General features: G+C 39.3%; 2 protein-coding genes across 8 annotated transcripts in view; one reads left to right on the top strand and one right to left on the bottom strand.

The window, feature by feature from the left end:
- The window catches only part of IFTAP (intraflagellar transport associated protein), a 59,399-nt gene extending 58,983 nt beyond the window's left edge, over positions 1-416 (bottom strand). For 4 of the 7 annotated variants that reach the window (XM_027114969.1, XM_027114968.1, XM_027114963.1 and 1 more), the window contains exon 1: positions 168-282. The gene's annotated coding sequence lies outside the window, so the exon portion shown is untranslated. The other 3 variants (XM_027114965.1, XM_027114966.1, XM_027114967.1) reach the window with 3 other exon arrangements.
- The window catches only part of RAG2 (recombination activating 2), a 6,964-nt gene extending 4,040 nt beyond the window's left edge, over positions 1-2,924 (top strand). Inside the window, exon 2 of the mRNA XM_027114962.1 lies at positions 737-2,924. Within this exon, the coding sequence (XP_026970763.1) occupies positions 765-2,348 (1,584 nt within the window). The 5' untranslated portion in view covers positions 737-764 and the 3' untranslated portion in view covers positions 2,349-2,924. The remainder of the gene's footprint in view (positions 1-736) is intronic.
- The last annotated feature ends 10,804 nt before the right edge of the window (positions 2,925-13,728 follow it).

A 13,728-nucleotide genomic window follows, 5' to 3' on the forward strand; every position in this document is an offset into this window, starting at 1 on the left:
GGCAGGCGGACTCTCAACCACTGCGCCACCAGGGAAGCCCGGGGGTGCAATTTTGACTCGAGCTCCAAAGAAGTCCGTGAGGACACCTGGGCCGGGAGTCTCTTCGGGCTGCGGTTTCCAGGCAACCCCGCTCTAGCCACAAGGAGCCCTGCTTCCTACTGGGTCACCTGTTAATAAGAGTCCCCAGGAGACGCTCCAACAACACCCGGGCGGGGGTAGCCTGACGCCGCTCCCGGTGCCGCAGCTTTCCCGTAACCTAGATGTTGGGTCTGCGTCAGCCATTCTCACCTCTTCTTGCCTTGTTTTACGTCTTGGCTCCCATCTAGTCACTTCGCATTTTTGGCGTCTTTATTCAGACAGACTCCTCTCGCGGAGCCACAGAGACAAACTATCGTAGCCACGCATCCCATAGAGAATGGATTTCTGGGAAATGTAGTTCTTTCTGCTGGCAAGCGGCGAATCTTTAAGGGAAAAGGACTACAATTCCCAGAAGTCTAAGGGACTCTAGTCCATGTCTAAAACGGGTCCCAGCTTCTTGAATGGTCTTAAGCTGGAAGGTTCTGTTTCTCTTTGCTTACCTAGCTGCCTGAATTTTTGCTATTTTGCGAATTCAGGCCACTACGAGCTTGTGGGACAGCTCTTTTCTTAAAATGCATCTTACGTGTGAGGGGATCTAAACACAGTGATTTTATATGAAGGGATGTAGTAAGGCAAAAAAATTTTGTAATTCTTTCAGGTAAAAGATCTATCCACGATCAGAAAATATGTCACTACAAATGGTAACAGTCGGTAATAACATAGCCTTAATTCAACCAGGCTTCTCATTAATGAATTTTGATGGGCAAGTTTTCTTCTTTGGCCAAAAAGGCTGGCCCAAAAGGTCCTGCCCCACTGGAGTTTTCCATTTTGATATAAAGCATAACCATCTCAAACTGAAGCCTGCAGTTTTCTCTAAGGACTCCTGTTACCTTCCTCCTCTTCGTTACCCAGCCACTTGCACATTCAAAGGCAACTTAGAGTCTGAAAAGCATCAGTACATCATCCATGGAGGGAAAACACCAAACAATGAGCTTTCAGATAAGATCTATATCATGTCTGTTGTTTGCAAGAACAACAAAAAAGTTACTTTTCGCTGCACAGAGAAAGACTTGGTAGGAGATGTTCCTGAAGGCAGGTATGGTCATTCCATTGATGTGGTGTATAGTCGCGGAAAAAGTGTGGGTGTTCTCTTTGGAGGACGGTCATACATACCTTCCGCCCAAAGAACCACAGAAAAATGGAACAGTGTAGCTGACTGCCTGCCCCATGTTTTCTTGGTGGATTTTGAATTTGGGTGCTCTACATCATACATTCTTCCAGAACTTCAGGATGGGCTATCTTTTCACGTCTCCATTGCCAGAAATGATACCATTTATATTTTAGGAGGCCATTCACTTGCCAATAACATCCGCCCTGCCAACCTATACAGAATAAGGGTTGATCTCCCTCTGGGTAGCCCAGCTGTGAATTGCACAGTCATGCCAGGAGGAATCTCTGTCTCCAGTGCAATCCTGACTCAAATAAGCAATGATGAATTTGTCATCATTGGTGGCTATCAGCTTGAAAATCAAAAAAGAATGGTCTGCAACATCATCTCTTTTGAGGACAACAAGATGGAAATTCGTGAGATGGAAACCCCAGATTGGACCCCAGATATTAAGCACAGCAAGATATGGTTTGGAAGCAACATGGGAAATGGAACTATTTTCCTCGGCATACCAGGAGACAATAAACAGGTTGTTTCAGAAGCATTCTATTTCTATACGTTGAAATGTGCTGAAGACGATGTGAATGAAGATCAGAAAACATTCACAAATAGTCAGACATCAACAGAAGACCCAGGGGACTCCACTCCCTTTGAAGACTCAGAAGAATTTTGTTTCAGTGCAGAAGCAAATAGTTTTGATGGTGATGATGAATTTGACACCTATAATGAAGATGATGAGGAAGATGAGTCTGAAACGGGCTATTGGATTACATGCTGCCCTACCTGTGATGTGGATATCAACACTTGGGTACCATTTTATTCAACTGAGCTCAACAAACCTGCCATGATTTACTGCTCTCATGGAGATGGGCATTGGGTCCATGCCCAGTGTATGGATCTGGCAGAAAGCACACTCATCCATCTGTCAGAAGGAAGCAACAAATATTATTGCAACGAGCATGTGGAGATAGCAAGAGCACTGCAAACCCCCAAAAGAGTTCTACCCTTAAAAAAGCCTCCACTGAAATCCCTCCACAAAAAGGGTTCTGGGAAAATTATTACTCCTGCCAAGAAATCCTTTCTCAGAAGGTTGTTTGATTAGTTCAACAAGAGCCTTTCAGATTCAAGTGCATCAAATTTTTAAACCTATTTTAAAGAATCATAACAATGATAAAATTTATATTCCTAGTTTTGTTTATTGAAAATGTCTAATGTTTTCTTTTAGTTATATGAATGAAGTGCCAGGGAAAAGTGCTTGTAATACAATTCTAACTACAGTCATTGTATTTAGACCTATACAGGACCTATAACCTATATTTTGAAAATATTTTACTCAGTTATCTTAATGAGAATTTATGATCTGAATTTTTTATTCAAGGGATCTTAAACACAGAAGCAGTAATAATAATCAAGCTATGCTTATATCCCTTATAGGACTTTTGATAACAAATAATCCATAGAGCAGTTAAAACAAATTTAACTAGTAAAGAAACTAACACTCAAAGAAATTAAATGAATTATTTTGTGAACTATAGCAATTTGGTAGTTGACCAAAAATTAAGACTGAATCACCTGTATCCCACACAAATGTTCTTTGTACACCTCTAAGATGGCCACTTGACTATGCCCATGTACAGAAAACGCTGTGAGGAGCTAGGTAGGTAGGTAGGTAGATAGATAGATAGGAAGAAATAAACAATCTCCATTGACATGAAGGAAGAGAAAAAGAATCTACATCGTTTGTTACATTTTATCAAACTATCCACATGCACTTTCTTCAAAGGACCCCCCCATCATATGGTCCACAGATGATGAACCAGAGCTAGGCACTTGAACCAATTCTTTGAGAGATTTAATGAAAACTGCAGTCCACTGCTTCTTAGCTCTCCGAAACAGGGCACTAAGAAAGAACCACCAGATAAATCTCATGGAGAGGTTATTTCCCCAAGTAATATTGATTACTCACCCAAATAATAAAAGTTTAGAGAATTTGATAAAGTTAATAGGTAGATGATTTTTAAAGAGAAAAAAGAAATGTGTGTGTGTTTATGAGTCTAGTTAATATGTGGAGTTTGCTGCCAATGAAAATTATAAAATCAGTGAGCTTGCTAAGTTTCAATTAGATACTTGCTAGAATTGAAATTAAAAGGACTGTTAATTTTGAGGCTTCGCATTATCAATTGATAATTAGATGACCTTAGATACAAATGTCTTCCCTCCTGGAATATTTTTCTGGAAAAGTATTTCACTTTAGCCTAAGAGCTTAAACCATAACCTCTTATTCATCAGTTTTCACTAAGAGTCCACAGTGTATAAGTTCTTATTGCCAAATTTAGGGGAAATATGAACCATACAGGAGACGAAATCCTGGAACAAAAGTTCTTCTGCTAATAGTTCCATGTTTCAGATACTGAAATTAGTTTGAAAAAATTAAATCATGTTCACTTTGTTTCAGTAATGTTGCTTGATGAATATAGCTTTTGAATAATTGCTTGATGAATATACCTTTTGAATAATTTGCTGTACCACTGTTTTGATTTTTGTTGTTTCCATCACCTATATAAAACTAATAAAATATGAAAATGTCTTCTGTTTATATTGATTTATTTCAATTATTAACATTTGTAGTTACCCAGTTGCAGGCAAAATGATACTGTTTAATTTTCTCAGGAGTTCTCTGTTTTATTTTTTATCTATTAGTAGAAAGTAGCACAAGTTGGAACTGAGACACCCTCCACAGGGTTCAAAAGGGTTATTCCCTCAAGTACTATATACGTTATCTTATTTTGACTTGTCTTCAGTGACCAAGTGGCTAAAAAACAATTACCCATATTTTTTTTGTAATCAGTGAGATCAACATATGGTAATCTGAGTGATTCAATTATAAACTCACTGGGTTCTACAGTCAAGCTCAGATCTCATTAGCATAGCTGTTTTTTTTGGGGGGTGGGTGTCAAGAGCAAGTACTTTGGTTTTACTTACCATAAATTTTTGTAAAAATAGGTCTTTTAAGTCATCTCACCAATGAGTCCACCAGATGTGATTTTATGATAATAAGGTTTCTTTTCTACTAAGCACATGCAAACTTTCAAATGAACCACATTAGAAGAGTATTCACTTATCCCAATGGTATAATGCTTTTGCCGAAAACATTTCTAGGACTCACTTTTCAATCACCGTCAGAGCCTATGTTTCATTCCTGAGAAGATACTCAATAGTTAGAGATGGATTTGGTTTCTGGAAACAGACAAATGTCCAAAGGCTAGTAGGGCGTAACTCTCAGTATTATTGGCACTTTAGGCCCCAAAATGAAGTCTGAGATGACAAAATGGGTTTTCTGATATGCCTCACAAATGAGTGCTAAAGGTAAGTCCCAAAATGCTTTACACAAGAATAATATCAATAAATAAGTATATGGCTTTCCAGGGTGACTCTTTTAAGGGACTCTACTCATCTACAACTACAAATGAGTTCAGTGTGTTAGGAGGAGGGAAAGCATAGTGGAAAAGGAGTAGTTTGTCTAAAGGGTGAGATGAAGCTTGTCACGTTTGAGGAACTGAAAGAACATCAGTCTGGGGAGCACATAGTAAACAAGGAGAGCAAGGAGTGGCATACGCATGGAGAGGTGAGCGGGGCAGGGGCCCCCAGTTTTTCATCAGTACAATAAAATCACATACAATTTCATTCCTATCATGTTGACCTGTCCCCTACTTCTTACCTCTCTGTTTTACTACTCTCTTCACACTTTGTGCTCAGTCTCCAAAAATGCTGAACTGATAACATTTCTGGTGAGCAGCCCTAGTTGTTTCACGCGTACTCAGGGCCTTGGGGCAACCCATTCCTTCTGCAGGGCACACTTTCCCTCCTGTACTTTATAACACCTGCCAATACCCTAGTCCATCTGGTCCATTCCTATCCACTCTTTACATCCCAGTTCAGACACCTGCTTCTCCTCCAGGAAGCCTCCTCCGAGCCCCATCACCTCCTTAATAGCTGTAATGCTTGCAAATCTCTGCTTATAGACTCAGAGTTACAAGAAATAAAACTATTTTTCTATAAATCAACTCACATTACATTATGCATCCCTTTTACTGTGCGTTGGAAATTTAGCTTTAATAAATTTAGAGCTCTCTGTGTTCACCCAACTTTTTCTCCAAGTTCCAGAAGAAATATAATGCTGAGGTGTCAAGAGTAGGAACGAGTGAGGGTGAAGTATCTGGTACTTAGGGTCATTGTCCCTCCTCACTAGCTGCTTCTCAACATCCACACTCCCACCTGGCCTGAGGTTAGCTTGGAAGATGACTCCTGGGTTGCACCTCAGCCTTAACCACAAGGTATTATAAGGTCTAGAATGCTCTCACTCTCTCTCTCCCTCTCTCTCTCCCTCCCTCTCTCCTTCTCTCCCTTTCTCTCTCTCTCTCTCTGCCGCTTTCAGGTCCCTTCTGGGCTCACATGATGAGGAGATCTTTCTGCCCCTTCCTTTCCTAGCGTGGCCACAGTTCTCTCTGTGAGACCATCTAGGACTTGTCTGTTTTCTGTACCACCCCTGGGCACATCTTCCTGCTCTGGCACCTTTACTGGGTCACAGAACCTCTTCCCAAGTTTCTCTGGCTAAACCACTTCATCACCATTTCGCCTCTGAAAGTCACTTGCTTCTTCCACTCTGTCAGGAAAGTGAGGTGCACCTTCGCTCTGCTCCTGACTTCCCAAGCTTATCTGGGGTTTCTACTGTTCTCCCAACTCCACAGTTCAACCCAAGGTATAGGATACTTTGTAATTTCTGTATACCTAGTACTTAGCATAATGCCTGGCATATTATAGGTGCTTAAATTGTCATTGAAATGAACTGAATCAAATTCTTCAGTGAGTTGCATCTGTATTCCAGTATGGGCAGTCAAAGAGACCTATTCATTGCCTAGCTTAACACTGATATAGATATTTAGAGTAAAATAGAGTGAATAAATTATACTAACTGAATAAGCAAGAGATGTAAGAATAAATGGAACCAACAAACCTCTGAATGACCCCATAGATGAGAATAAGAAAATAAGTATGTCAGGATAATTGACACTGGCTGTGCTAGCAAAAAAAATCCCAAACACCAGTAAATTGTCACAAAGTTTATTTCTCACTCAAGCAGGTTGCAATGCAGGTTTCCCTTATTAAGCTATCCATCTGAGTGGCATTCCTCCAAGATGTGTCCCAGGGAATCAGGCTTTTTCTGTTTGGCAACTTTGCCATCTTCATCTTTATCTTGGATCCTGAAGACTTCAGATACAAGGAAAAGAAAGAACACAGAGAAGGCACACCCTCGTGCAAATGTTTCAGCCTGCAAGTGATAGATTATTTCCTCTGACATTCCACTGATTAAAAAAACAAAAAAAACCAAAAACTAGTTGTATGTCCCCACCTAGATGCAAAGGGGCTGGGAAATGGGAAACATAGTTTAACTGTGTGCCCAGAAAAGGGAAATGGATGTGGTAAGCACGAAGCCAATACCTGCTATAGCATATATTTAAACAACCAGATGAAATAGTCACAAGTACCTGGAAGTTATAATGAAGGGTACTAACAGAGTCCTGTTAAAGTAGAAACAAAGCCCCATGCTTTGCAGACTCATTGCCCCTGTCTGTATTATCTTGTGTTTAGACTGTTTAAACAACTTTCTGACTTGGTCTCCCTGCCTCCACCATGGCCCCTCCAATCATCTGACTGTTCTGAGACCACAGAAATCATCCCAAAATGACATTACATAGGTGAAAACTTTCCTGTGATTCCCCATCTCCCATGAGGAAAAAAGATCCAAATGCCTCAGTATTAAATGGGATGATTCTCTAGGCTCATCCCTCCTCTCCCCTTACCCATTTTGTACATGATTCCTCATCAAAGCTGAACTTCTTCCGTCTGGAAAACCCTTTCCCCTGGTGAATGATTACCATCCTTCAAGATTTGATTCAATCTGGAGGTTCTCAGTGAAGACTTCAGCCCAAGCAGAGCAAAGCACTCACGTTTGTGGCCAAGCCATCCCGCTTTCCCCACTGCTTGCCCTCGTAGCATTTATCCACTTACATGACATTTATATGCCTGCCTTCTCTATTTGGCAGTGGGCTCCTAGAAAGCAACTTTGTATCCTTGGTACCAAGCATGGTTTCTGTTACATTATAGTTGCTCTGAAAATGTTTCTTGAATTAAGCTCACTGTATATGAACTGAAATGTACTCACTTCTGCAGTTGTCCTTCTATCTTTCCAGTCTTTCATAAATGAAGGATGAGATATGGAAATAAATCTGTGTTCTAAATATCTTGATCAATCAAACTATCACATCTCATAGAACTTGGGAACAAAAAGTATGGTGAAATTCACAGAAAGAGACGAGGTGAAAATTGGGTTAAAATTATTCTCTTTTCTAGTGAAAAGAGTTCATACAATAGAATGGATATCATGGTATATTTAGATAGAACAGGCAGTCATTCTAATCCACAGTGCCAAGAATTCCAAATTACTTATATGCCACCAAATTCCATTCCAGCATAGAATATTGCTTTTTGTCTTGGAATTTACCATTTCCCAAACCTAATTCTGTCAGGAAACATCTAATATAGCCCACTTATTCCTAAGAGAACTAATACCTCATTCTGAAAGCCAGGAAGGAAAAGAAATTTCCGTGAAAAAGAAGGGAAAATGTCAGGGGAAGAAATGTTAACTTTATGAACAGGTGAGGCTGTCAAGTTGAGGATGCTGCCGAATCTCCCTGCATCTTCTCCAGCCTAGAGTTGGACACAGTCACCTAACTAAGGGAGTGAGACATATGAATTAGCAGGCAGTGTGTGACCGATGTCAAAAATGTTTGAAATAGCTACCCCATCATTTAAATTTATATGCATAACCTTCTCAATCTTGGAAATCCTTTCACATTTAATACCTTCCAAAAGCATTTCACTGGTGTCCCTCTCCTGGCGTGACATGGATTGCAACAGTTACCTGCCTCAAACTCCGCAATGGTTTCCATTTGCCCTTGGGGTAGGATCCAAAGTCTTTACCAAACCAGAGAGTCCTACATTTTGAGGCATCTGCCTGATTCTCTAGACTCATGCAGCACCCTCTTCCTCTCTATCTGCTTCTGCCACACAGACCTTCCTTCAGTTCTTAAACACCTCCAATCACTCTCCCACCTCTGTCTTCCCATAGGCTAAGTTGACCCAGGTCTATCACCTCTCACCTGCCCTCACCCCACTCATCCTACCAGTCTCCATTAAAGGTTCCTTCTTCTGAGACACTTCTCTGATTCCCCAGTTTAAATTCCATTGTCTTACTGTACTTTGATTGTACCTAGTACTTTTCCTTCATGACACGTACTAGACTGTGGAGTCATGCATTTGTTAGGCTTATAGTTGATTCAATGTCTACCTCCACGCAGTTCTTTGTGAGCGGAAACCATCTGTGTTCACCGCTATATCTCTGGTGTGTGCCAAACACACGTTGCCTGTTCATAGAAGACATCCTATAAATATTTGTTTTAAAAATAGGCTGAAGTAGTTACAAAGGGTATTGGGAATGATATAGAAATTAGCTGGACCTTAAAGTGTGAGAAGATGCTTCATTCTCAAATGCAGGGGGTAATGTTCAAATACTTGGTCAAAGGGTACAAACTTTCAGTTATGAGTAAGTTCTGAGGATCTAATGTGCAGCTTGGTGACTATATTAATGACACTGTACTGCCTTGTACACTTAAAATTTGTTAAAAGCGTAGATCTTAAGTGTTCTCACCGCACGCACAAGAGGTAACTGTGTGAGGCACTGGATGAGCTAATTAACTTGATTGCGAAAAGTATTTTACAATGTATATTTATATCAAATCATCACTTTAAATAAATACAATTTTATTTGTCAATAATACTTCAATAAAGCTGGGAAAAAATAGTACAAGGCAACGATAATAGGAGTTTTTTTAAAAAATAAGTGAAAAAAGAGGGTGCAGGAGCAGGTCCTTAAGGCTCCCTGCTGTGCCAAAAGTTAACTTGTTAGATGCTGGATCTGAGATCCTGGGGGACGGGGAGGGGCTGCAGGAACAGGGCCTTTGGGGAACAGGCTACCTACCTACAAGTACAAACATATTTCGATATTAAAAAAACTGGTATGGTTGCATGGAAGCAGCCGGGCTAAATCTGTGTTCTGAGTAGGAGGGAGCTTGTAAGTCTCCAGAAAGTGGCACTAAGTTACTTGAAATTTCACGGATGATGTGGAGATGACAGACTAGTATGAAGGTAAGATGGACAGAACTAGGGGGAAGATTGCCAAGATGTGGTTCTGCCATTTTCTGGCTGAGATAAGCTTCAGGGACCACGTGTATAACATGAAGAAAATAGTGGTACTGACTCCAAAAGGATCCAATGAGAAAACCATATGCAAAGTGTCCACCACACTGTTTGGTCAGTGGTAGCTATCATTACTGTTGTTGTTACTGCTGCTTTTGTTGTTATCACTAGGAAAAGAACTGGTCAAAAGAACCTGGGCTCTAACTCACTTCTACCATTATCTGTGTGGCCCTGGACAAGTCAACTACTCTGACCAAAATGTTGGTATATGAATGTGTGAATTTTCTGGGGAACAGGGTCATATTTTTATCAGACTCTCAAAGGAGTTTAAATGCAACTCATTTTCACATCCTACATTTACCTTAAGTATCTGGAACCAAATCGTCTCTCCTATAGTAGTATAAATTATACTCATTGTCACCATTCTGTTGCCTTTTATTATAAGATCATCACATTTATTTTGTATTTCCCTCAAAAAAAAAGTTACTTCATTTTTTTAAATGTTGCACTCAATATTATTATTTGAATACAAATCACAATACTCACTATTTTCAAATTTTAAACTTTTATTTCAAATACTTAAACATAAAGTTGTTAACAATAACCATAACATTAATAAGGAATGAAAATATTAAAATATAAAAATAAGTATTGAAACACATATTTTAATTGAAATCATTTGACATGAAAATACAGGTCCTTTGCATCAAATCACCAAATAAAACAATTGCATCCTGGTACCTGAATTTTTCCTAAAGCAAACACAAAAAAAAGAAGAAGAAGAGTCTTGGAAGCCAGTAAACAAACTTTACAATTATTTGTATGAAAATAAAGTGAAGTGCAATTCCACAAAAAGAAAAATCTCACCAAAAACGAATGAGGTATATATTTATGTAGATTACTATGGTTAAATGAAAAAAATAAAATAGGGACAAAATAACTACTCTTATTAAAAAACCTCTTAACATTGAAAGAATAGTACCTCCTCCCACACAATAACTGAAGACACATACATATCTGTAATCAAAAATCACTTGCAGGGCTTCCCTGGTGGCGCAGTGGTTGAGAGTCCATCTGCCAATGCTAGGGGACGCGGGTTCGTGCCCCAGTCCGGGAAGATCCCACATGCCACGGAGCGGCTGGACCTGTGAGCCATGGCCGCTGGGCCTGCGCGTCTGGAGCCTGTGCTCCGCAATGGGAGAGGCCACAGCAGTGAGAGGCCCACGTACCGCAAAAAAAAAAAATCACTTGCATCTAAATGATGATTCATTCTCCCGACCACCACTGGTGCTTACAAACTCTACCTCCTAGCTGTGTGTAATCTGAATTCTGTTTGATCTAATGCGAGACCCACAAGCTCAACCAAAAAAATCTTTATCTTCATCTATATTTTGTGAAAACAAATGGAAGCAAAGCTAAATTTCAGTTCACCTGGAAGGAAAAGACATCTTTTCCTCCTGCTCTTGCTTCTTGGTGCATATTTATTAATCCCAAAGTACTTTTTGGCCTCATACTGACCATTCATCAATTTTCATCAGCCATTATCACTGGTCCCTGCAGTGCACCTCAGTGGGTTGGCAGGAGAACTTGTAGAATCAGGTTTCACGGGAGAAAAATGCATTGCACTTCTCAAGTCTCACTCTATACTTAAAAACAAAACAAAACAAAACAAAAACTCCACTCATTGTGGTGAATTTCCCTAGAGTGTGTGGCTGCATTTACAGTGGGCATTGTCAAAAATAAACCTTGAATATAAAACCAGGGTCTAGTATATTACAATCTCAACAGTGAGGGCAAAAACAACCATAGGCAGCATTTCTACATATTGAAATTCCTGCAGCCAGATGTTCATGGGGTTTGTCAAAATGTGATCTGATTAAGGGATTATTGGGAGGGTTGTGCTATAAATCATGCTGTTACTCACATGCATTCAGAATAGTTCCTAAATGCTAGAAAAGTTGAATTTAATATTGGAAAGTATTTACATTGCCACCAATCGAGTAACAGAGTAGCAGCGGGAAAAAAATCTACAAACCAGCGCCAGCATGCTTCAGGGAGTAAGATGATTACATGAATTTATCTGTTTATTCGTGCAGAGACACGCTGTAAGGATTAAATGGGATGAAGGAAAGTCATGGCTTCAAAGCCCATTTGTTTACAAAATGCAAAACTTAAACATTTTCAAGAAAAAATAAAATTAAAATATGTATATCTTTTTGAAAACTAAATAACAAATGTCTTTGTAATTTATGTATTCTATATATATAAAGCAAGAAAAAAACGCTGTATTTTTTAAATGGAAAAATACCAGGTTCAATCCCTGTAAAAGGACCAAATGCATACCATTTAGGATAATATCACTGATGCACGTTTGACAACCAAATTACAAAGCTCTTTGATATACTCTGTATGAAGAGTGGCAATTAAGACCAATAAAATCAAAGGAAGAAAAAAACTAATTAACACTAACATATCATTATGACTCACTAGCATATAAAATCCCATGCCTGCTCTAAACTGCCAACAATTGGCAATTCCCAAATTTCTAAGGATACAGACAATAGTTTCCCAAAACTGGAGCCACCAGAGGTTTGGGAGGCTCTTGGGAATTTTGGCAATTCTTTCTTCCAGCAAAAGGCCCAAAGCACACCAAGGACTTAAAACCCACCCATCCCTGCCCCCAAGAAATGTAATCCCAAGATTACAAACTATAGTGATTAGTTGTAGATTCTAAATAAATTATATTACTTCCTTATTAAAAAAAGGAAAAAATTTTTTAAAAAGTGGTTAATTTTCGTGGTAGAAACAACGTGGAATTTGGAGACAAAAGGACTGTGTTCAAATTCCAGATCAGGTATGTACTATCCCTGTAACTTTGGGCAAATCATTTAACTCTCCACCAAATGAAAATCATAACCATGCCTACCCCACAGAGTTGTAGTGAGGAAAAATGAGGCAAAATGAATGTGGAAATATTCTAAAAGTGGCAAAAAAAAAAAAAAACCCTCTACAAATATTAACTCTTCCACTGTACCACGAGGAGGCTCCATGTAAACTTAGCAGGTGAGAAAAGTACAAAGATATCCTGCTACAAAAATCTTAATACACTGAAAGTAAGCTGATCGTAATAGAAAAAAATAACACATTGTAAAGGGAAAAACTCCATGAAAAGTGGATTTAGTAAAATTGACCCAGGTTTCAAATGAAGAAAACCTGGCAGAAATTTTCAGCAAGACTGTTTTCCTACAGTAAACAAAACCGATTTTAATAGCCTCTGTGGCTTTGAGATTGTATGGAAAAGCATTTGGAGAATCTAAATTAATTAAAAGTAAAAAATAAAAATCATACCTGGCTACTGATAGCTAAGTAAACATGTATTATCACAAGATTTAGTAACCAACTGCAGCTAACAGTTGTATTCTCCCTTTATAATTGAAAAATCCATGGTACCAGATGATCTCCTAAACGCCAAGAGTTACAACAGAGACATCATTTAAATCCAGAAAAGGACTGATTTTCCAAAAATATTCTGGATGTAGGGTATTTCTGCATAAGTGTACCAAATGACAAAAGGCACCAGGAGCATTGTCAAGGTCATTGTGCCATACAAATGTAAGATATGATTATTAGAGAGATCTGAAAAGCTTTCCCGAATCTTGTAGAATAAGCCAAAATATGTGAAATATATAAAATAAATAATTCTGCAAAAATGATATAGAAAACACACATCTCAATATAGAAAACACATCTCAATATAAACTAGAATAACTGGGGAGGTGGTGGTAGATGGAAACCACAAGTCAAATTCCTTTCCTGCCTTCACTGGCTGTCCTTTGACAACCTTGACTTTGATGTTTACGTCACACGGTCACACATACACGTATCTTTGTTCATCTCTGGTCCCCCGCAGTGACTCCTGTTCTCAGCTATTGAGCTTTCAAATAACTGATTCCTCCTGTTGCTTTTCTGAACTCCCTAAATGGCTCAAGCAATCAGCTCACCAGTTATCCATTCCTGACATGGGTTCAGCATCTGTGGCCTCTCCAACCTACCACCGCTTGGGTGGTGAAGCCCCGTACACAGGAGTGAAGGGTACCAGGAGGTGGTCACCATGCCACCCAGAGGAAAATTTATTTGCAAAATCAACTCATAAGGGGCTGCCCTGC

This window comes from Aethalodelphis obliquidens, unplaced genomic scaffold (assembly GCF_003676395.1).
Source record: "Aethalodelphis obliquidens isolate GAN/ISIS:26980383/991018 unplaced genomic scaffold, ASM367639v1 scaffold14, whole genome shotgun sequence".
NCBI classification, from domain to species: domain Eukaryota; kingdom Metazoa; phylum Chordata; class Mammalia; order Artiodactyla; family Delphinidae; genus Aethalodelphis; species Aethalodelphis obliquidens.